A 25,248-nucleotide genomic window follows, 5' to 3' on the forward strand; every position below is an offset into this window, starting at 1 on the left:
TTTTATGAGCAATAAAATTTATCAAATATGCAGTATGTTGTTTAATAATACATTATTTAATGTGGAACTGCTTGCAAGAAAGCAGGAATCATGGAGTTGATTATTGGATGAAAACAGAGTTGTGTTGAAACTCCTCCTCCTCCTCCTCCTCCTCCTCCTCCTCCTCCTCCTCCTCCTCCTCCTCCTCTTCTCTCTCTGTGTCTTTATAAGCTTCATCTCTCTTCTCCTCACACTCCAACCCTGCTCACCTCTCAGCTGGACAGTAAGGGAGGTTTACAGCACACACTGACACCATGCTGGGGACCCTCTGCACTCTCATCACTGCTCTAACATGTGAGATATTCTTATCATTCCTTTTACAGCCCATATCTTCACACAGAAACCTTTCACTCATGTGTTTTTCTCTGTTTGTTGACAGATGTTGATGCAGTGATAGTGCTGACTCAGACGCCTGCTGTCCACACAGTTTCTACAGGACAACAGGTTGTTCTCAACTGCAATGTTCAGAGGACATTTTGGAAATTATGTCAGCTGGTATAAACAGGTTCCTGGTGAAGCTCCTCAGTATGTTCTGAGATTTTCACCACTCTAGCAGTTCAATATACTTTGGATCAGGATTCTCCTCAGACAGATTCAACTCTAAATCCTCATCAAACATAGATTTCCAGTTCATCATTAAGCGGGCAGAGGCCGGAGACTCTGCTCAGTATTTCTGTGAGATGTGGGATGACTCTGCTTCTGCAGCTGTATCACAGTGATTCACACCATGACAAAAACCTCCTCACTAACTACTTCTGCTTTTTCATTGTCCCACACATCAACTAATGCTCTTAATAAATACCCTGCATGATACTTTAAAATGACTCATCTCTCACCACTGAACATAAGAAATAATTAAATTCAGTATTTGTTGTTTTCTGCTTTTCATTTTGCTCTTCTTATTAGCATTATATTAAGCAGTGAAGAAACACCAATGAATGTTTAACAAAGCAGAGATTCATTCTTGACCTTGGGGACAAATATATGTATCGCTCTGGGAACAGCTCAGTAAGTGGACCTTGTGTTTAGAATATTAATCACATAAAGAAATAAACAAAAACACGTTGTCTCGTGAATTTCTGCGTCATCACATAAATAAACAAAATCTAAATTGGATTCAAATTCACTGTTATCTTCCGTCACCTTCTTAAACTAACGGCCTATGTCACATTTTGAAGTTTTTAAGAAATCATGAAAAACTGAAGCAAATATAGAATATATGATATTTATTAATTATTTCACATAAAAAGGTTTTGAAAATATATGACTACTGACATACAAATAACACTGTCTGTCAATGATGTAACATAAGAGGATTAAATCACTTAGGACATTTTAAGAACATGCCATTGTGCCAACTTTAAACCTGACTTAGGCCTGATTACTTCTGGAGAAAGTGACTTAGGCAAAACTGTGCACTTCTTTTATTCCCACTACTGTGACAGACCATGTGGAGGGGTCCGCCACAAACAGACTGAAGAGCAAGCAAATGATGTAGAGTCAGATCTCCAGCTTTTTTGCCTGGTCTGATTCTTTAAGAAGTAAGAGCCATTCAATGTCAGGAATTCATCATGCTTCACCACCTTCACATGGTGGGATGATGGTCTGATTCTTGCAGTCTGGAGTATGATCATGTAGTCTCTCGGGGTGATTATCATGTTGTGTTCAATGGTACTATGCATGCTGTCACACTCCATTTGTGTGTGACCTGCAACAAGCTGCTTCTGTGTTATTAGTACCTCATATTTCCTGGCAAGCTCAGAAAATGCATTCGCCACATTTGCATTGTGGTTCTGATAACTGCAACCATCGCTCCACACTACCATCTCCTTGATTTCTGGATGGTCTTTGATCACAACTTCAAAACGGCGATATTGAAGTTTTGCGAATACCTTCGCTACTGAGGTCGCCCTCAGACCAAATATAGCAGTACCTTTCCTTTGATTTCAAGTCGAAGAGGGTAAAGTTATGGACCTGCAGTTTTGTTTTGTAATACAGGCAGCTGGCTTGGGTTTTTGGACACATCAGCACGGCTTGCAAGTCCATTGTCCAAACGGACATCTCATTGTTCGCAGAATCCTTGTCGTGAGATTTCTCTTGCCTCGCTTCATCTTTCTGGATCACATGTGCATCTTATTCGGCCTTACTGATATTCAAATGTTTGAATGAAACACAAACATCACACTGATCTTGATGGAACACGTGTGAAATGTTGTTTCCCGACGGCCCTCACTCCAGCAGCTGCAGCTGCCTGTTGATATTCACAATGCAGAAGAAAGGAGACAATAAGTGTCGATGAAATATTGTTTGAAGAGACAAAATATTAAGAGTTGAAGCCGACAAACGCAACAGTTACTTTTCCTAGTAGCTAATTACTTTGTATAATGATGCAGTAATTGTAAAGTAACTGTTACTTTTGAAAGATTAGATTAGTCTTTATTGTCCCGGAGGGAAATGTGTTCATGCTTCATGGAGCTACAGGAGCTATTTCATGTCTGTAACCCACTGGGAGGCTTCATCATTAAACTATAACTTGTGAAAGTAAAACACTAAATAACCACACAACATTTATAGCCGAGCCTATATTACAGTAAACATTATCACTTACCAATAGAGGACGAGCCCTGAACCATGGAAATAACTTCATTTATCTGGTAGTTTTTCTTTCTTCTTGAAGCAGCTGCCATCTTGTAAAGCTTGTAAAATGTCCTAAATCACAAGACAATGTGACTTAGGACATTTTGTTTATTGCCTAAGTCACAGTCTTGAGATAGGCCATTATACTACCAGGGTAGGAACTGCATTATCTTTTCAGTAAGGAACTAGACCATTTTACCAGAGGTGGCCAGCATCATGAGGAGATGATTCAGGGAAAAAAAACATTTTCGTCAAAATATGACTTCAGCCATTAGTTTAACAAGGTGACGCTTTGTGAAGGCCCTGTCACACATATCTGTATGACAGAAACATGCCGGCGTATATGAAAATTAGCTCAAAATGTGTCAAAGTCAAAATATGTCCAACTTTTCCACAGCGGTGTTGTAGCTGACGTGTACATAACGAATACTTAACAAATTATTATACGTATGTCAAACATTGATAGCGTATCACTTACCTATGTAAAATGTATCAGAGCGTCTGGCCAACGGAGCTGGAGAAGTGCCATCTGGTTCACGTCATGCTGATGCTGGAGAACGGCTAACATGCTGAACGCTAGCTGTACTGTAGAAACACGTTTAATAAGTTACTCCATCGTCAGGCATCATCTTAACATAGGGTAGGAATAGGGTATCCACTCGTTATCAATATATTGGCTGTAGGGTTCACCGTCAGCCGACGTAGCCTATATCTAACGTAACGTCTGAGTTGGACGTATTTGGACTCTGATAAATTTTCGTATGCGCCGGCATAAGTTTCTGTCATACGGATATGTGTGACAGGGCCTTGAGTAAAGAATTTTAAAAAATGCAATAAATTGCAACAGGAGATACAAATGTGTTTTCACAAACTATGTTTTGCCTGCAATCAAACTTAATATTAGAGATAAAACATATTTTATCAGTTTGAATTTTCCTGATCTTCAAACATTATTTTGAACTGATGACAAGTTTAAGAAGTTCAGTGCAGGAAATTATATTTTACTTGTTTGGAGTCTCAGAGAGCACAGCTGTAAACATCATTAAATACAATGGATTTTAAACAGCTGTATATGTGTGGTGTTGTCAGCACTTTCTATGTAGCACTACCATCCCATAAACCAAGTAAGTCTACATGAGTTAACAACAGATTGTTGATAAGAGGAGTTTGACCTCTCTGGGGTTTAATTGACCCCAAGACAAATCATTAGAATGAATAATATACTGAACGTTGACGTTCTTTTCTTTTTTTGTGTCTAACTAAAGGAAACACACACAACATAAAAACAATATGATGCAACAGAAGATTCAGATTCAGTCCTCACGTCCAGCAGTGTTTGGGAATATAATCACACTGATGAAGTGAACGAGATGTTGACAGTGAAAGTTGGTCTCAACAGGATGTTTCAGTTCCACTCCCTCTTCAGTGAGAGTCAGGAGGTTTTTGTACAGCCATGTATACAAACTGAATCACTGTGGTATTCGGACAAGGCACCAAGCTGATTGTGACGAGTAAGTACTTTTAACTGATCATAAAACAGGTTATATTTTATGTTTCTGGTACATATCAAGAGAAATTAATAAATGTAAATGTTGCTAATTGTTTACAATATTGTAAATAATAACTTTTCTTTACATCTGCTGTTATATCAGGCTTTGTGTTTGAATGCAATGGTACGATCTGAAAATGTTTGCAATATTTTTCATATTGTTCACAAATATTCTCAAGTTTTTTTGATGGTTCAAGGTTTTTCAACTGTTTGGCAACATTTACAAGATTGTACTAATTTATTTTCACAATTCATGACATGTTTAAACATTGCTAAACCCTATGCTGAATAATCTGTCAATAGTTGTTTAACATTGTGAAATCATTACTAGATAAATATGATGTTAATGTTTATTTACTTCTAACATATAGTGATAATATTGTTGAATATATCTGAATATCATTGTGGCTGTTTGAAATGATTATTTTTACCTTTAAAAGTTAGATAAACATCCACAAATCAAAGTGACAGCTGATGAACAGTAATTTCTCACAGTGACTGAAATTATGATTTTAGAATTCATAAACCATGTTGTACGACAGAGAAGGTGACTTTATGAATTTGTTTCCAACATAAAGATGATTCTGCACTAATCTAAACACTTCTAAGTTAGTGATTGATAGATTTTGTTATAAAGGAACACTGCTCATATTTTAGGAGATGACTTCTAATGTTTGTAATATGGTCCACACAACTACTAGATGAATCTGTAACTGTCGTGCTTTGTGTTAATGGTTTGATTCCTAGTTATTTGATGAAAGTCCTCCTTGTATTTTCAGGCTCCAGCCTCCCTCCTCCTGTCCTCACAGTCTTCCCTCCGTCCAGTGTTGAGCTCCAGTCCAACAAAGCCTCTCTGGTCTGTCTGTCCAGTCAGTCTGTGCCTTTTGCAGATGTGAGCTGGTTGTGTGGTGGGAGTCCAGTGAGCAGTGGGATCTCTACCAGCACCGCTGTTCAGCAAGCAGACCGCACTTTCCAAATCAGCAGCTATCTGGCCGTCCAGACGTCAGACTGGAACATGGATAAGGTTTACACATGTAAAGTGTCTTTGGGCTCCCAGACTTCAGAGAAAAACATCCACAAGTCAGACTGTCCCACTGAACAATAGTAGAGGAGCAGAGTGAGCGTTTACAATCTGCTTCTTTACTGCTTGTGCTGTTTGCTCATTACAAGCTTTACATGTTAGAACAGATGTGTCTGCATGCTTGTATAACATGTTGTGACCGTTAGGTGGAGGTGTTGCATCAGCTTTGCAATTTCTGCATTTTTCAAGATTCATTCAATAATTAAAAATAATAAAAATTGTGAGAACAAGAAAAGTGTTTGTATTTATTTGTTCTGATGGAAACATTATTTAAAATGTCCGTGTTCTACTAAATCTTGTGTCCTTCACTAGATTTTATATAACAGACCGGTTCTTCTTTAATTCTGAGTTGAATATATTTAACTTCAGAAATTAACAATGATCGTAGAAATTAATTTGCAATGAAAGCACAACAGAAAGATTAATATTACTTTGCCTGGTTTTAGTTGTTTGATATATTTAAGATGTTAGAGAAATCTGATAAGATCAGAAACTGAGAGGGAGATTTCATCGTCCGTCAGTGAAGCGTCACCTCTCTACTCCTCCCTCTCTTCCTTCCCAGGATGCACCTGCAGGCCTCCTCTCCTTATTTATAGCTCTATGTAAATGAAGGAAACTGTCTCTGACTGGAAACACACTGATAGTTTAATTCTAAACATTTAGTCAATGACAGACATTACTTATTATGGTATGTATTACAATATGAACATGTGTGCAAAGCCAAAGCTTAACTGGGCCAGTAAAAGAGTCTGCGGATCAGGAGTCACAAGCAGAATTGGGAAGTTTTATTTCTAAGCTCATTATCGAGTCGCAGTGGGAAGTTTACTGGAGGAGACCTGCAGGTTGACAGCATTATAGGAAAGTAGATAATGGTCAGGTGACTGGCAGAAGCTGGGACATTTAACCAATTGAACAGAGCGACTAGTGGGCAGGTGAAGAAAGACAGGCAGCAAAGGGGTCACCAAGACAAATGTAGGTCCACGAGTGTAAATTGTGTATCATTGCTAAACATGCAAAATTGAGAATGTGAAGAAAAAAAACCAATTGACTCCAACACTTTGATTTGTCCAGCAACAAACTGTATCTACTACTTTTTATATTATATCTACGCTGGATTCATGAATGTGTATGTTCGAGTGCAAACAAGTGTTACTCATGCTTTGGCCCAAATGACATTAGCTATTCCTCTGAATCACGTTGGTTCTGTGGGATTTGACTATTTATTCTGATTGGATTCATGTTCATTCAATGTGTGCAAACTATTTGTTCATCATTCAAATATACTCCAAATGCACAGATCCCAGATAGGTTGCATTATGTTCTTCAGACAGAAATGATCTGTATACTAAAGCAGTCAAAGTGAGTGTTGCTGATGCTAAATTGCATTAAAACCTTCAATTCATCCTCCCCATCCCTCACCTATATCCTGGTTATGTTTAGGAAAAGATCATGGTGTGTGTTCAAATAGAGCCTGAAAACTAACTTCTCACATGTGCTAATGTGTTCCCTCCCCCACACACTCCTATTGGTCCTCTGCTGGTTGTTAGCAGTAAAGCATTTTATCTCAAGCATCACAGTAAAAACTCACATTTTCCAAATACTAGAGACATTCATTTAGGGAATGTATTTATTTCAATTAATGATTGTAAAATGAATTGCAAACAATTACTCAGGTAGTATTTACCACGCTCTTTGCACACATTTCTATCAATAGATGAAACATGTATTGGTTTGACTTTGTGCGGTTTAATATGTGAAGATGATTTAGTATAAGGTGTTATTCTGTTGAATGCACACTAGAGAGCAGCACTGGATTACTATTAGAAAGGCACAAAGGGTGCTCTTACTGATTTGAATAGTTAAAAAACAAGACATGTGCACACACACACACACACACACACACACACACACACACACACACACACACACACACACACACACACACACATTCATTTGTCAACTCCTCTCTCTCATCTGAAGGGTGCACCTGCAGGCTTTCTGTCTTTATTTAGTTTCATGTAAATTAAGAGGTTAAGTGTCAGTTCTCTGTGAAACCGCCGTTGACTGGAAACAAACTACTGTTATAAATTATTATAATGTTTAAGTTTTTCTACGTGTGTATTGTTGTACATGATTGAAGAGGCAGAGCTTGAATCTTGCAATAGATGTCTCTTTTTACCTTGTGGAAAGCTTTACAAGAAAACCATTTTTGTTATCAATTTAAATGAAGATGATTATTGTAAACTAAAAATATACACACACTTGGGTGCCTGTCATGAATCCTAATCATTATGAACTTGACTAAGTTTTGGGAAATGACCAACACTCATAGTAATGATCATAACCAAAGATCCTCCTCCTGTCACTCACTCTCAGTTTCAGAGTTGTATTTAAGTGCTTCTCCAGCTCCTCCTCTCCTCATCCTCCAAACCCTCTAATCTGTCAGCAGTAAACTCACTTTCCAAGTTACAAGGCCATTCTCAGCACACAGTGACACCATGCTGGGGACCCTCTGCACTCTCATCACTGCTCTAACATGTAAGGAGGCTGACTTACTGCAGCTTTCACCTCATGTTGGATTCATCAGTCTGTGTGTTTCTCTTGACTCCGTGTCATCTTGTTGTTTCCAGGTGTGAGTGGTGTGACGGTGGTGACACAAAAGCCTCCTGTTGTGACGGTGAGGAGAGGAGAGACAGCCACCATGGACTGTAACTTGGGGACTGTTACTAGCAGTGCTGCTCGCTGGTACAAACAGATTCCTGGAGGAGTTCCTCAGTTTGTTTTATATTTTATCACAGCTATAGCTCTCCAACCTATGGATCTGGTTTCTCCTCTCCAAAGTTCACAGCTACTCATCAGTCAACATCAGATTATCGTTTGACCATCAACAATGTGGAGGAGGGAGACTCAGCAGTCTATTACTGTAGCACATGGGACAGCTCTGTTAATGAGTACGTATCACAGTGATTTACACTGTGACAAAAACCTCCTCACAAGTACTTCTGCTTTTTCAGTCTCTGACACTTCTGATAACAGAGCCATCAAACAACACTCTGTGTAATAACACACTATGTACTATAGGAAGTAATATACTTTATAATATCAAAGTCAAAATACTCTTTGGATTTCTACATGGATCTTTAAAACATATCTTTAATTACACTTTGCATACCTGCTCAATTAATGAAAATAAAACTTAGCAAAGCTCCAGTAAATGTACACCGCCTTCATGCATAATATCTGAGTTTGTCGCACTAAACAAGTTTTAAATGCTGCTTTGTTTTGTCACTTATCTTGTTTTAGTTGTACAAAGTTTACAGAAGCTGCTCTGAACACCAACAATGTGATAAATACTTTTGAGATACACAGGTAGTGATGAGTGTTACTCTTCTAGATGAAACACATCTTAAAGTAATCTAACTACATTAATCATGTTTCATGAAGCAGACCCCAAAGTAAACCGCTTCACAGTCGTTCAAAAGTATTTCATTAATGTGCAGCTAAAACATGAGCAAATCAAACTACATTAACCATCCTACTGCTCACAAACACACAGACATTTTAGAAGATTTAGAAGATTAAAAACAGTGAGATGAGAAGTAAACTTTTACAATCTGCCTGGAATGCTTATAACCTACATAATATACAACTTAGTGAGAACTTCGTAACACACTAACAACTTTAAAGACAATGTCTATATATTTATCCTGTGGTCTCTAAGATTATTTAAACATTACTATAAAAAGATAAACAGAAATTTATCTGATATCACAATTAAAGTAGATTAAACTCACGCACAAATCATTAAACGGCTTTCAGATACATTTTCAGATATATTTTTATGAGCAATAAAATTTATCAAATATGCAGTATGTTGTTTAATAATACATTATTTAATGTGGAACTGCTTGCAAGAAAGCAGGAATCATGGAGTTGATTATTGGATGAAAACAGAGTTGTGTTGAAACTCCTCCTCCTCCTCCTCCTCCTCCTCCTCCTCCTCCTCCTCCTCCTCCTTCCTCTCTCTGTGTCTTTATAAGCTTCATCTCTCTTCTCCTCACACTCCAACCCTGCTCACCTCTCAGCTGGACAGTAAGGGAGGTTTACAGCACACACTGACACCATGCTGGGGACCCTCTGCACTCTCATCACTGCTCTAACATGTGAGATATTCTTATCATTCCTTTTACAGCCCATATCTTCACACAGAAACCTTTCACTCATGTGTTTTTCTCTGTTTGTTGACAGATGTTGATGCAGTGATAGTGCTGACTCAGACGCCTGCTGTCCACACAGTTTCTACAGGACAACAGGTTGTTCTCAACTGCAATGTTCAGAGGGATTTTGGAAATTATGTCAGTTGGTATAAACAGGTTCCTGGTGAAGCTCCTCAGTATGTTCTGAGATTTCACCACTCTAGCAGTTCAATATACTTTGGATCAGGATTCTCCTCAGACAGATTCAACTCTAAATCCTCATCAAACATAGATTTCCAGTTCATCATTAAGCGGGCAGAGGCCGGAGACTCTGCTCAGTATTTCTGTGAGATGTGGGATGACTCTGCTTCTGCAGCTGTATCACAGTGATTCACACCATGACAAAAACCTCCTCACTAACTACTTCTGCTTTTTCATTGTCCCACACATCAACTAATGCTCTTAATAAATACCCTGCATGATACTTTAAAATGACTCATCTCTCACCACTGAACATAAGAAATAATTAAATTCAGTATTTGTTGTTTTCTGCTTTTCATTTTGCTCTTCTTATTAGCATTATATTAAGCAGTGAAGAAACACCAATGAATGTTTAACAAAGCAGAGATTCATTCTTGACCTTGGGGACAAATATATGTATCGCTCTGGGAACAGCTCAGTAAGTGGACCTTGTGTTTAGAATATTAATCACATAAAGAAATAAACAAAAACACGTTGTCTCGTGAATTTCTGCGTCATCACATAAATAAACAAAATCTAAATTGGATTCAAATTCACTGTTATCTTCCGTCACCTTCTTAAACTAACTGGCCTATGTCACATTTTGAAGTTTTTAAGAAATCATGAAAAACTGAAGCAAATATAGAATATATGATATTTATTAATTATTTCACATAAAAAGGTTTTGAAAATATATGACTACTGACATACAAATAACACTGTCTGTCAATGATGTAACATAAGAGGATTAAATCACTTAGGACATTTTAAGAACATGCCATTGTGCCAACTTTAAACCTGACTTAGGCCTGATTACTTCTGGAGAAAGTGACTTAGGCAAAACTGTGCACTTCTTTTATTCCCACTACTGTGACAGACCATGTGGAGGGGTCCGCCACCAACAGACTGAAGAGCAAGCAAATGATGTAGAGTCAGATCTCCAGCTTTTTTGCCTGGTCTGATTCTTTAAGAAGTAAGAGCCATTCAATGTCAGGAATTCATCATGCTTCACCACCTTCACATGGTGGGATGATGGCTCTGATTCTTGCAGTCTGGAGTATGATCATGTAGTCTCTCGGGGTGATTATCATGTTGTGTTCAATGGTACTATGCATGCTGTCACACTCCATTTGTGTGTGACCTGCAACAAGCTGCTTCTGTGTTATTAGTACCTCATATTTCCTGGCAAGCTCAGAAAATGCATTCGCCACATTTGCATTATGGTTCTGATAACTGCAACCATCGCTCCACACTACCATCTCCTTGATTTCTGGATGGTCTTTGATCACAACTTCAAAACGGCGATATTGAAGTTTTGCGAATACCTCGCTACTGAGGTCGCCCTCAGACCAAATATAGCAGTACCCTTCCTTTGATTTCAAGTCGAAGAGGGTAAAGTTATGGACCTGCAGTTTTGTTTTGTAATACAGGCAGCTGGCTTGGGTTTTTGGACACATCAGCACGGCTTGCAAGTCCATTGTCCAAACGGACTTCTCATTGTTCGCAGAATCCTTGTCGTGAGATTTCTCTTGCCTCGCTTCATCTTTCTGGATCACATGTGCATCTTATTCGGCCTTACTGATATTCAAATGTTTGAATGAAACACAAACATCACACTGATCTTGATGGAACACATGTGTGAAATGTTGTTTCCCGACGGCCCTCACTCCAGCAGCTGCAGCTGCCTGTTGATATTCACAATGCAGAAGAAAGGAGACAATAAGTGTCGATGAAATATTGTTTGAAGAGACAAAATATTAAGAGTTGAAGCCGACAAACGCAAAAGTTACTTTTCCTAGTAGCTAATTACTTTGTATAATGATGCAGTAATTGTAAAGTAACTGTTACTTTTGAAAGATTAGATTAGTCTTTATTGTCCCGGAGGGAAATGTGTTCATGCTTCATGGAGCTACAGGAGCTATTTCATGTCTGTAACCCACTGGGAGGCTTCATCATTAAACTATAACTTGTGAAAGTAAAACACTAAATAACCACACAACATTTATAGCCGAGCCTATATTACAGTAAACATTATCACTTACCAATAGAGGACGAGCCCTGAACCATGGAAATAACTTCATTTATCTGGTAGTTTTTCTTTCTTCTTGAAGCAGCTGCCATCTTGTAAAGCTTGTAAAATGTCCTAAATCACAAGACAATGTGACTTAGGACATTTATTGCCTAAGTCACAGTCTTGAGATAGGCCATTATACTACCAGGGTAGGAACTGCATTATCTTTTCAGTAAGGAACTAGACCATTTTACCAGAGGTGGCCAGCATCATGAGGAGATGATTCAGGGAAAAAAAACATTTTCGTCAAAATATGACTTCAGCCATTAGTTTAACAAGGTGACGCTTTGTGAAGGCCCTGTCACACATATCTGTATGACAGAAACATGCCGGCGTATATGAAAATTAGCTCAAAATGTGTCAGAGTCAAAATATGTCCAACTTTTCCACAGCGGTGTTGTAGCTGACGTGTACATAACGAATACTTAACAAATTATTATACGTATGTCAAACATTGATAGCGTATCACTTACCTATTTAAAATGTATCAGAGCGTCTGGCCAACGGAGCTGGAGAAGTGCCATCTGGTTCACGTCATGCTGATGCTGGAGAACGGCTAACATGCTGAACGCTAGCTGTACTGTAGAAACACGTTTAATAAGTTACTCCAGTCGTCAGGCATCATCTTAACATAGGGTAGGAATAGGGTATCCACTCGTTATCAATATATTGGCTGTAGGGTTCACCGACAGCCGACGTAGCCTATATCTAACGTAACGTCTGAGTTGGACGTATTTGGACTCTGATAAATTTTCGTATGCGCCGGCATAAGTTTCTGTCATACGGATATGTGTGACAGGGCCTTGAGTAAAGAATTTTAAAAAATGCAATAAATTGCAACAGGAGATACAAATGTGTTTTCACAAACTATGTTTTGCCTGCAATCAAACTTAATATTAGAGATAAAACATATTTTATCAGTTTGAATTTTCCTGATCTTCAAACATTATTTTGAACTGATGACAAGTTTAAGAAGTTCAGTGCAGGAAATGATATTTTACTTGTTTGGAGTCTCAGAGAGCACAGCTGTAAACATGATTAAATACAATGGATTTTAAACAGCTGTATATGTGTGGTGTTGTCAGCACTTTCTATGTAGCACTACCATCCCATAAACCAAGTAAGTCTACATGAGTTAACAACAGATTGTTGATAAGAGGAGTTTGACCTCTCTGGGGTTTAATTGACCCCAAGACAAATCATTAGAATGAATAATATACTGAACGTTGACGTTCTTTTCTTTTTTTGTGTCTAACTAAAGGAAACACACACAACATAAAAACAATATGATGCAACAGAAGATTCAGATTCAGTCCTCACGTCCAGCAGTGTTTGGGAATATAATCACACTGATGAAGTGAACGAGATGTTGACAGTGAAAGTTGGTCTCAACAGGATGTTTCAGTTCCACTCCCTCTTCAGTGAGAGTCAGGAGGTTTTTGTACAGCCATGTATACAAACTGAATCACTGTGGTATTCGGACAAGGCACCAAGCTGATTGTGACGAGTAAGTACTTTTAACTGATCATAAAACAGGTTATATTTTATGTTTCTGGTACATATCAAGAGAAGTTAATAAATGTAAATGTTGCTAATTGTTTACAATATTGTAAATAATAACTTTTCTTTACATCTGCTGTTATATCAGGCTTTGTGTTTGAATGCAATGGTACGATCTGAAAATGTTTGCAATATTTTTCATATTGTTCACAAATATTCTCAAGTTTTTTTGATGGTTCAAGGTTTTTCAACTGTTTGGCAACATTTACAAGATTGTACTAATTTATTTTCACAATTCATGACATGTTTAAACATTGCTAAACCCTATGCTGAATAATCTGTCAATAGTTGTTTAACATTGTGAAATCATTACTAGATAAATATGATGTTAATGTTTATTTACTTCTAACATATAGTGATAATATTGTTGAATATATCTGAATATCATTGTGGCTGTTTGAAATGATTATTTTTACCTTTAAAAGTTAGATAAACATCCACAAATCAAAGTGACAGCTGATGAACAGTAATTTCTCACAGTGACTGAAATTATGATTTTAGAATTCATAAACCATTTTGTACGACAGAGAAGGTGACTTTATGAATTTGTTTCCAACATAAAGATGATTCTGCACTAATCTAAACACTTCTAAGTTAGTGATTGATAGATTTTGTTATAAAGGAACACTGCTCATATTTTAGGAGATGACTTCTAATGTTTGTAATATGGTCCACACAACTACTAGATGAATCTGTAACTGTCGTGCTTTGTGTTAATGGTTTGATTCCTAGTTATTTGATGAAAGTCCTCCTTGTATTTTCAGGCTCCAGCCTCCCTCCTCCTGTCCTCACAGTCTTCCCTCCGTCCAGTGTTGAGCTCCAGTCCAACAAAGCCTCTCTGGTCTGTCTGTCCAGTCAGTCTGTGCCTTTTGCAGATGTGAGCTGGTTGTGTGGTGGGAGTCCAGTGAGCAGTGGGATCTCTACCAGCACCGCTGTTCAGCAAGCAGACCGCACTTTCCAAATCAGCAGCTATCTGGCCGTCCAGACGTCAGACTGGAACATGGATAAGGTTTACACATGTAAAGTGTCTTTGGGCTCCCAGACTTCAGAGAAAAACATCCACAAGTCAGACTGTCCCACTGAACAATAGTAGAGGAGCAGAGTGAGCGTTTACAATCTGCTTCTTTACTGCTTGTGCTGTTTGCTCATTACAAGCTTTACATGTTAGAACAGATGTGTCTGCATGCTTGTAATACATGTTGTGACCGGTAGGTGGAGGTGTTGCATCAGCTTTGCAATTTCTGCATTTTTCAAGATTCATTCAATAATTAAAAATAATAAAAATTGTGAAAACAAGAAAAGTGTTTGTATTTATTTGTACTGATGGAAACATCATTTAAAATGTCCGTGTTCTACTAAATCTTGTGTCCTTCACTAGATTTTATATAACAGACCGGTTCTTCTTTAATTCTCAGTTGAATATATTTAACTTCAGAAATTAACAATGATCGTAGAAATTAATTTGCAATGAAAGCACAACAGAAATATTAATATTACTTTGCCTGGTATTAGTTGTTTAATATATTTAAGATGTTAGAGAAATCTGATAAGATCAGAAACTGAGAGGGAGATTTCATCGTCCGTCAGTGAAGCGTCACCTCTCTACTCCTCCCTCTCTTCCTTCCCAGGATGCACCTGCAGGCCTCCTCTCCTTATTTATAGCTCCATGTAAATGAAGGAAACTGTCTCTGACTGGAAACACACTGATAGTTTAATTCTAAACATTTAGTCAATGACAGACATTACTTCTTATGGAATGTATTACAATATGAACATGTGTGCAAAGCCAAAGCTTACATCATGTAGAGGAAGTCTGTTGTTAACTTATGAATAAAGTGAAAGCAAAATATGTCAAAACATTATAAAACTTTCATGCATGAATTCACTTTCCTAATAATAATAATGTTTGTTATTGTTATGACATTATTGTGTTTTGTAAGTTAAAGTTACTGACTGAATAAATAAATGAAACACATTTCCCTCCACAGAAGATGAGAGGAACACATGTGAGAAACTCTGCAGATTGAAGCAAAGCTCCTCCTCCTGTCACTCACTCTCAGTTTCAGAGTTGTATTTAAGTGCTTCTCCAGCTCCTCCTCTCCTCATCCTTCAAACCCTCTAATCTGTCAGCAGTAAACTCACTTTCCAAGTTACAAGGCCATTCTCAGCACACAGTGACACCATGCTGGGGACCCTCTGCACTCTCATCACTGCTCTAACATGTAAGGAGGCTGACTTACTGCAGCTTTCACCTCATGTTGGATTCATCAGTCTGTGTGTTTCTCTTGACTCCGTGTCATCTTGTTGTTTCCAGGTGTGAGTGGTGTGACGGTGGTGACACAGAAGCCTCCTGTTGTGACGGTGAGGAGAGGAGAGACAGCCACCATGGACTGTAACCTGGGGACTGTTACTAACAGTGCTGCACGCTGGTACAAACAGATTCCTGGAGGAGTTCCTCAGTTTGTATTAAATTTTCATCACAGCGATAGCTCTCCAACCTATGGATCTGGTTTCTCCTCTCCAAAGTTCACAGCTACTCATCAGTCAACATCAGATTATCGTTTGACCATCAACAATGTGGAGGAGGGAGACTCAGCAGTCTATTACTGTAACACATGGGACAGCTCTGTTAATGAGTACGTATCACAGTGATTTACACTGTGACAAAAACCTCCTCACAAGTACTTCTGCTTTTTCAGTCTCTGACACTTCTGATAACAGAGCCATCAAACAACACTCTGTGTAATAACACACTATGTACTATAGGAAGTAATATACTTTATAATATCAAAGTCAAAATACTCTTTTGGATTTCTACATGGATCTTTAAAACATATCTTTAATTACACTTTGCATACCTGCTCAATTAATGAAAATAAAACTTAGCAAAGCTCCAGTAAATGTACACCGCCTTCATGCATAATATCTGAGTTTGTCGCACTAAACAAGTTTTAAATGCTGCTTTGTTTTGTCACTTATCTTGTTTTAGTTGTACAAAGTTTACAGAAGCTGCTCTGAACACCAACAATGTGATAAATACTTTTGAGATACACAGGTAGTGATGAGTGTTACTCTTCTAGATGAAACACATCTTAAAGTAATCTAACTACATTAATCATGTTTCATGAAGCAGACCCCAAAGTAAACCGCTTCACAGTCGTTCAAAAGTATTTCATTAATGTGCAGCTAAAACATGAGCAAATCAAACTACATTAACCATCCTACTGCTCACAAACACACAGACATTTTAGAAGATTTAGAAGATTAAAAACAGTGAGATGAGAAGTAAACTTTTACAATCTGCCTGGAATGCTTATAACCTACATAATATACAACTTAGTGAGAACTTCGTAACACACTAACAACTTTAAAGACAATGTCTATATATTTATCCTGTGGTCTCTAAGATTATTTAAACATTACTATAAAAAGATAAACAGAAATTAATCTGATATCACAATTAAAGTAGATTAAACTCACGCACAAATCATTAAACGGCTTTCAGATACATTTTCAGATATATTTTTATGAGCAATAAAAGTTATCAAATATGCAGTATGTTGTTTAATAATACATTATTTAATGTGGAACTGCTTGCAAGAAAGCAGGAATCATGGAGTTGATTATTGGATGAAAACAGAGTTGTGTTGAAACTCCTCCTCCTCCTCCTCCTCCTCCTCCTCCTCCTCCTCCTCCTCCTCTCCTCTCTCTGTGTCTTTATAAGCTTCATCTCTCTTCTCCTCACACTCCAACCCTGCTCACCTCTCAGCTGGACAGTAAGGGAGGTTTACAGCACACACTGACACCATGCTGGGGACCCTCTGCACTCTCATCACTGCTCTAACATGTGAGATATTCTTATCATTCCTTTTACAGCCCATATCTTCACACAGAAACCTTTCACTCATGTGTTTTTCTCTGTTTGTTGACAGATGTTGATGCAGTGATAGTGCTGACTCAGACGCCTGCTGTCCACACAGTTTCTACAGGACAACAGGTTGTTCTCAACTGCAATGTTCAGAGGGATTTTAATAATTATGTCAGTTGGTATAAACAGGTTCCTGGTGAAGCTCCTCAGTATGTTCTGAGATTTCACCACTCTAGCAGTTCACCAGACTTTGGATCAGGATTCTCCTCAGACAGATTCAACTCTAAATCCTCATCAAACATAGATTACCAGTTCATCATTAAGCGGGCAGAGGCCGGAGACTCTGCTCAGTATTTCTGTGAGATGTGGGATGAGCTCTGCTTCTGCAGCTGTATCACAGTGATTCACACCATGACAAAAACCTCCTCACTAACTACTTCTGCTTTTTCATTGTCCCACACATCAACTAATGCTCTTAATAAATACCCTGCATGATACTTTAAAATGACTCATCTCTCACCACTGAACATAAGAAATAATTAAATTCAGTATTTGTTGTTTTCTGCTTTTCATTTTGCTCTTCTTATTAGCATTATATTAAGCAGTGAAAAAACACCAATGAATGTTTAACAAAGCAGAGATTCATTCTTGACCTTGGGGACAAATATGTGTATCGCTCTGGGAACAGCTCAGTAAGTGGACCTTGTGTTTAGAATATTAATCACATAAAGAAATAAACAAAAACACGTTGTCTCGTGAATTTCTGCGTCATCACATAATAAACAAAATCTAAATTGGATTCAAATTCACTGTTATCTTCCGTCACCTTCTTAAACTAATGGCCTATGTCACATTTTGAAGTTTTTAAGAAAACATAAAAAACTGAACCAAATATAGAATATATGATATTTATTCATTATTTCACACAAAAAGGTAATGAAAATATATGACTACTGACATACAAATAACACTGTCTGTCAATGATGTAACATAAGAGGATTAAATCACTTAGGACATTTTAAGAACATGCCATTGTGACTTAGGCAACTTTAAACCTGACTTAGGCCTGATTACTTCTGGAGAAAGTGACTTAGGCAAAAGTGTGCACTTCTTTTATTCCCACTACTGTGACAGACCATGTGGAGGGGTCCGCCACCAACAGTTTAAAATGCTAGCGGAGCACACAGAGACCGTGGATGGTCCTTTAATTCAATAAAGCAAACTCAAAAGTGACAACTTAAATCACTCTTAGTTAAATCAAACACTGAGGAGGTTTGTGCCTCTCCCCACTTCTCCCTCCAGCTCTTCTTTGCTGGGTTTTTAAATTGTAACTAACCTATTTCAATTTAAAACTATTTCTCCCCTTCATTCTCAGTCATCTTGATTGATGCCTAATTATCTGGCAAATTGTTGAAGAACTGATGACACTCAACGGGCATGACATGTTTCAGGGACTGAAGGTCCTGGGACTTCCTCTCCTTGATTGGCAGAGCGTGTGGAAACATTCTGATCCATGCCAGCAGCTTATTTGGCACCTGTAACCTCTGTGGCAGTGCATCCCACGCAGAGTTCTCCGAGAAGGATACCTTGTAATGGACCTTACCATCACTGCTAAACTGAAGAGCACGTAAATCAGGGGTATTCAACTAAAATTCAAAGAGGTCCAGTTAGAGAAAATGTCGTCAAACAAAGGTCCAGAACATCATAATGTCTCACTTGCGTTATGAATTAGTGTGAGATATATTGAAGCAGCCTAGTAGCTGTATCAACATCTGCATGTCATCAACAACTGACTGTCAAATCTAATAAAGAAAGTACAATTCAAAAACATTTCCACAATATTTATTGTCACTTAACATTGAACTATAGAGATATATAATACTGTAGATATGTATAATGTCCTTCTCGGGCTGCATTTACAAATAAAATAGAAACAATAAATAAAATAGCTTTTGAAAAATTGCATCTTAAAAATAAAGTGCTTAATTTTAGTTTTCCCTCAAGTAAAGTTTCAGCTCCTGCACTCATGTCAGATCTCCAGCTTTTTTGCCTGGTCTGATTCTTTAAGAAGTAAGAGCCATTCAATGTCAGGAATTCATCATGCTTAATGACCTTCACATGGTGGGATGATGGTCTGATTCTTGCAGTCTGGAGTATGATCATGTAGTCTCTCAGGGTGATGATATCCGTTATCATGTTGTGTTCAATGGTACTATGCATGCTGTCACACTCCATTTGTGTGTGACCTGCAACAAGCTGCTTCTGTGTTATTAGTACCTCATATTTCCTGGCAAGCTTGGAAAATGCATTCGCCACATTTGCATTGTGGTTCTGATAACTGCAACCATCGCTCCACACTACAATCACCTTGATTTCTGGATGGTCTTTGATCACACCTTCAAAACAACGATATTGAAGTTGTGCGAATACCTCTCTACTGAGGTCGCCCTCAGACCAAATATAGCAGTACCCTTCCTTTGATTTCAAGTCGAAGAGGGTAAAGTTATGGACCTGCAGTTTTGTTTTGTAATACAGGCAGCTGGCTTGGGTTTTTGGACACATCAGCACGGCTTGCAAGTCCATTGTCCAAACGGACTTCTCATTGTTCGCAGAATCCTTGTCGTGAGATTTCTCTTGCCTCGCTTCATCTTTCTGGATCACATGTGCATCTTATTCGGCCTTACTGATATTCAAATGTTTGAATGAAACACAAACATCACACTGATCTTGATGGAACACATGTGTGAAATGTTGTTTCCCGACGGCCCTCACTCCAGCAGCTGCAGCTGCCTGTTGATATTCACAATGCAGAAGAAAGGAGACAATAAGTGTCGATGAAATATTGTTTGAAGAGACAAAATATTAAGAGTTGAAGCCGACAAACGCAAAAGTTACTTTTCCTAGTAGCTAATTACTTTGTATAATGATGCAGTAATTGTAAAGTAACTGTTACTTTTGAAACATTAGATTAGTCTTTATTGTCCCGGAGGGAAATGTGTTCATGCTTCAAGGAGCTACAGGAGCTATTTCATGTCTGTAACCCACTGGGAGGCTTCATCATTAAACTATAACTTGTGAAAGTAAAACACTAAATAACCACACAACATTTATAGCCGAGCCTATATTACAGTAAACATTATCACTTACCAATAGAGGACGAGCCCTGAACCATGGAAATAACTTCATTTATCTGGTAGTTTTTCTTTCTTCTTGAAGCAGCTGCCATCTTGTAAAGCTTGTAAAATGTCCTAAATCACAAGACAATGTGACTTAGGACATTTATTGCCTAAGTCACAGTCTTGAGATAGGCCATTATACTACCAGGGTAGGAACTGCATTATCTTTTCAGTAAGGAACTAGACCATTTTACCAGAGGTGGCCAGCATCATGAGGAGATGATTCAGGGAAAAAAAACATTTTCGTCAAAATATGACTTCAGCCATTAGTTTAACAAGGTGACGCTTTGTGAAGGCCCTGTCACACATATCTGTATGACAGAAACATGCCGGCGTATATGAAAATTAGCTCAAAATGTGTCAGAGTCAAAATATGTCCAACTTTTCCACAGCGGTGTTGTAGCTGACGTGTACATAACGAATACTTAACAAATTATTATACGTATGTCAAACATTGATAGCGTATCACTTACCTATTTAAAATGTATCAGAGCGTCTGGCCAACGGAGCTGGAGAAGTGCCATCTGGTTCACGTCATGCTGATGCTGGAGAACGGCTAACATGCTGAACGCTAGCTGTACTGTAGAAACACGTTTAATAAGTTACTCCGTCGTCAGGCATCATCTTAACATAGGGTAGGAATAGGGTATCCACTCGTTATCAATATATTGGCTGTAGGGTTCACCGACAGCCGACGTAGCCTATATCTAACGTAACGTCTGACAAAACTGTGGCGTTAACCGATCAGATTTCGAGTTGGCAACACCAGGGCCAGCTAGCAGGCGTACGATAACGTCAGCACGTGCACGTCTTTTGATTGGATACGCACTATTCAGAGGCAGAGCTATGCAGAGCTAGCAAAAGTGAACGAGCTAATTTGTGTAGATTTCTACAAGCTGTTTTTTTCAACCTACAATGGCGGAAGGAGGAGAAGAGATCGATTTGGTCGCAGATATAATTACAACGCCATTTTCAAGACAAATTTTTCAAGAAAAGATAGACATCGTGAGAAGAGAACGGCCAACCCCGACGCTAGAGAGCCTATCACAGCCGGGAAAAGGGTTTGTCTGACACATTCAAATCACTAACTACGAGCGGTACCCCTGGCTCACAGCCTCCGAGAGGCACGGCACATCGTACTGCTGGGAATGCCTGCTATTTACAACTAAATGTTTCGGAAATATTAATATAACTCTGTTGTACTTGACTATGTTAAGGTGAAGTTGGACGTATTTGGACTCTGATAAATTTTCGTATGCGCCGGCATAAGTTTCTGTCATACGGATATGTGTGACAGGGCCTTGAGTAAAGAATTTTAAAAAATGCAATAAATTGCAACAGGAGATACAAATGTGTTTTCACAAACTATGTTTTGCCTGCAATCAAACTTAATATTAGAGATAAAACATATTTTATCAGTTTGAATTTTCCTGATCTTCAAACATTATTTTGAACTGATGACAAGTTTAAGAAGTTCAGTGCAGGAAATGATATTTTACTTGTTTGGAGTCTCAGAGAGCACAGCTGTAAACATGATTAAATACAATGGATTTTAAACAGCTGTATATGTGTGGTGTTGTCAGCACTTTCTATGTAGCACTACCATCCCATAAACCAAGTAAGTCTACATGAGTTAACAACAGATTGTTGATAAGAGGAGTTTGACCTCTCTGGGGTTTAATTGACCCCAAGACAAATCATTAGAATGAATAATATACTGAACGTTGACGTTCTTTTCTTTTTTTGTGTCTAACTAAAGGAAACACACACAACATAAAAACAATATGATGCAACAGAAGATTCAGATTCAGTCCTCACGTCCAGCAGTGTTTGGGAATATAATCACACTGATGAAGTGAACGAGATGTTGACAGTGAAAGTTGGTCTCAACAGGATGTTTCAGTTCCACTCCCTCTTCAGTGAGAGTCAGGAGGTTTTTGTACAGCCATGTATACAAACTGAATCACTGTGGTATTCGGACAAGGCACCAAGCTGATTGTGACGAGTAAGTACTTTTAACTGATCATAAAACAGGTTATATTTTATGTTTCTGGTACATATCAAGAGAAGTTAATAAATGTAAATGTTGCTAATTGTTTACAATATTGTAAATAATAACTTTTCTTTACATCTGCTGTTATATCAGGCTTTGTGTTTGAATGCAATGGTACGATCTGAAAATGTTTGCAATATTTTTCATATTGTTCACAAATATTCTCAAGTTTTTTTGATGGTTCAAGGTTTTTCAACTGTTTGGCAACATTTACAAGATTGTACTAATTTATTTTCACAATTCATGACATGTTTAAACATTGCTAAACCCTATGCTGAATAATCTGTCAATAGTTGTTTAACATTGTGAAATCATTACTAGATAAATATGATGTTAATGTTTATTTACTTCTAACATATAGTGATAATATTGTTGAATATATCTGAATATCATTGTGGCTGTTTGAAATGATTATTTTTACCTTTAAAAGTTAGATAAACATCCACAAATCAAAGTGACAGCTGATGAACAGTAATTTCTCACAGTGACTGAAATTATGATTTTAGAATTCATAAACCATTTTGTACGACAGAGAAGGTGACTTTATGAATTTGTTTCCAACATAAAGATGATTCTGCACTAATCTAAACACTTCTAAGTTAGTGATTGATAGATTTTGTTATAAAGGAACACTGCTCATATTTTAGGAGATGACTTCTAATGTTTGTAATATGGTCCACACAACTACTAGATGAATCTGTAACTGTCGTGCTTTGTGTTAATGGTTTGATTCCTAGTTATTTGATGAAAGTCCTCCTTGTATTTTCAGGCTCCAGCCTCCCTCCTCCTGTCCTCACAGTCTTCCCTCCGTCCAGTGTTGAGCTCCAGTCCAACAAAGCCTCTCTGGTCTGTCTGTCCAGTCAGTCTGTGCCTTTTGCAGATGTGAGCTGGTTGTGTGGTGGGAGTCCAGTGAGCAGTGGGATCTCTACCAGCACCGCTGTTCAGCAAGCAGACCGCACTTTCCAAATCAGCAGCTATCTGGCCGTCCAGACGTCAGACTGGAACATGGATAAGGTTTACACATGTAAAGTGTCTTTGGGCTCCCAGACTTCAGAGAAAAACATCCACAAGTCAGACTGTCCCACTGAACAATAGTAGAGGAGCAGAGTGAGCGTTTACAATCTGCTTCTTTACTGCTTGTGCTGTTTGCTCATTACAAGCTTTACATGTTAGAACAGATGTGTCTGCATGCTTGTATAACATGTTGTGACCGTTAGGTGGAGGTGTTGCATCAGCTTTGCAATTTCTGCATTTTTCAAGATTCATTCAATAATTAAAAATAATAAAAATTGTGAGAACAAGAAAAGTGTTTGTATTTATTTGTTCTGATGGAAACATTATTTAAAATGTCCGTGTTCTACTAAATCTTGTGTCCTTCACTAGATTTTATATAACAGACCGGTTCTTCTTTAATTCTGAGTTGAATATATTTAACTTCAGAAATTAACAATGATCGTAGAAATTAATTTGCAATGAAAGCACAACAGAAAGATTAATATTACTTTGCCTGGTTTTAGTTGTTTGATATATTTAAGATGTTAGAGAAATCTGATAAGATCAGAAACTGAGAGGGAGATTTCATCGTCCGTCAGTGAAGCGTCACCTCTCTACTCCTCCCTCTCTTCCTTCCCAGGATGCACCTGCAGGCCTCCTCTCCTTATTTATAGCTCCATGTAAATGAAGGAAACTGTCTCTGACTGGAAACACACTGATAGTTTAATTCTAAACATTTAGTCAATGACAGACATTACTTATTATGGTATGTATTACAATATGAACATGTGTGCAAAGCCAAAGCTTAACTGGGCCAGTAAAAGAGTCTGCGGATCAGGAGTCACAAGCAGAATTGGGAAGTTTTATTTCTAAGCTCATTATCGAGTCGCAGTGGGAAGTTTACTGGAGGAGACCTGCAGGTTGACAGCATTATAGGAAAGTAGATAATGGTCAGGTGACTGGCAGAAGCTGGGACATTTAACCAATTGAACAGAGCGACTAGTGGGCAGGTGAAGAAAGACAGGCAGCAAAGGGGTCACCAAGACAAATGTAGGTCCACTAGTGTAAATTGTGTATCATTGCTAAACATGCAAAATTGAGAATGTGAAGAAAAAAAAACCAATTGACTCCAACACTTTGATTTGTTCAGCAACAAACTGTATCTACTACTTTTTATATTATATCTACGCTTGGATTCATGAATGTGTATGTTCGAGTGCAAACAAGTGTTACTCATGCTTTGGCCCAAATGACATTAGCTATTCCTCTGAATCACGTTGGTTCTGTGGGATTTGACTATTTATTCTGATTGGATTCATAGTTCCTTCAATGTGTGCAAACTATTTGTTTATCATTCAAATATACTCCAAATGCACAGATCCCAGATAGGTTGCATTATGTTCTTCAGACAGAAATTATCTGTATACTAAAGCAGTCAAAGTGAGTGTTGCTGATGCTAAATTGCATTAAAACCTTCAATTCATCCTCCCCATCCCTCACCTATATCCTGGTTATGTTTAGGAAAAGATCATAGGTGTGTGTTCAAATAGAGCCTGAAAACTAACTTCTCACATGTGCTAATGTGTTCCCTCCCCCACACACTCCTATTGGTCCTCTGCTGGTTGTTAGCAGTAAAGCATTTTATCTCAAGCATCACAGTAAAAACTCACATTTTCCAAATACTAGAGACATTCATTTAGGGAATGTATTTATTTCAATTAATGATTGTAAAATGAATTGCAAACAATGACTCAGGTAGTATTTACCACGCTCTTTGCACACATT

General features: G+C 38.0%; 2 protein-coding genes and 1 pseudogene across 2 annotated transcripts; all 3 read left to right on the forward strand.

Annotated features, from left to right (window-relative positions):
• Positions 1 to 278: 278 nt before the first annotated feature.
• LOC115012605 (immunoglobulin lambda-1 light chain-like) lies at positions 279 to 5,541 on the forward strand (annotated as a pseudogene).
• A 2,156-nt stretch (positions 5,542 to 7,697) lies between these two features.
• LOC115012606 (immunoglobulin lambda-1 light chain-like) lies at positions 7,698 to 14,674 on the forward strand. The gene is given in 5 exon segments (XM_029438304.1): positions 7,698 to 7,844; positions 7,937 to 8,089; positions 8,092 to 8,258; positions 13,284 to 13,320; positions 14,138 to 14,674. Coding segments are annotated over 5 exon segments (723 nt in total). The 5' UTR covers positions 7,698 to 7,804; the 3' UTR covers positions 14,464 to 14,674.
• A 776-nt stretch (positions 14,675 to 15,450) lies between these two features.
• On the forward strand, positions 15,451 to 23,776 carry LOC115012792 (immunoglobulin lambda-1 light chain-like). Its single transcript, XM_029438590.1, has 4 exons — positions 15,451 to 15,595; positions 15,688 to 16,013; positions 22,389 to 22,422; positions 23,240 to 23,776. Exons 1-4 carry the CDS (start codon positions 15,556 to 15,558, stop codon positions 23,563 to 23,565), a joined length of 726 nt encoding a protein of 241 aa, XP_029294450.1. The 5' UTR covers positions 15,451 to 15,555; the 3' UTR covers positions 23,566 to 23,776.
• The last annotated feature ends 1,472 nt before the right edge of the window (positions 23,777 to 25,248 follow it).

This window comes from Cottoperca gobio, chromosome 8 (assembly GCF_900634415.1).
Source record: "Cottoperca gobio chromosome 8, fCotGob3.1, whole genome shotgun sequence".
Lineage (NCBI taxonomy): Eukaryota > Metazoa > Chordata > Actinopteri > Perciformes > Bovichtidae > Cottoperca > Cottoperca gobio.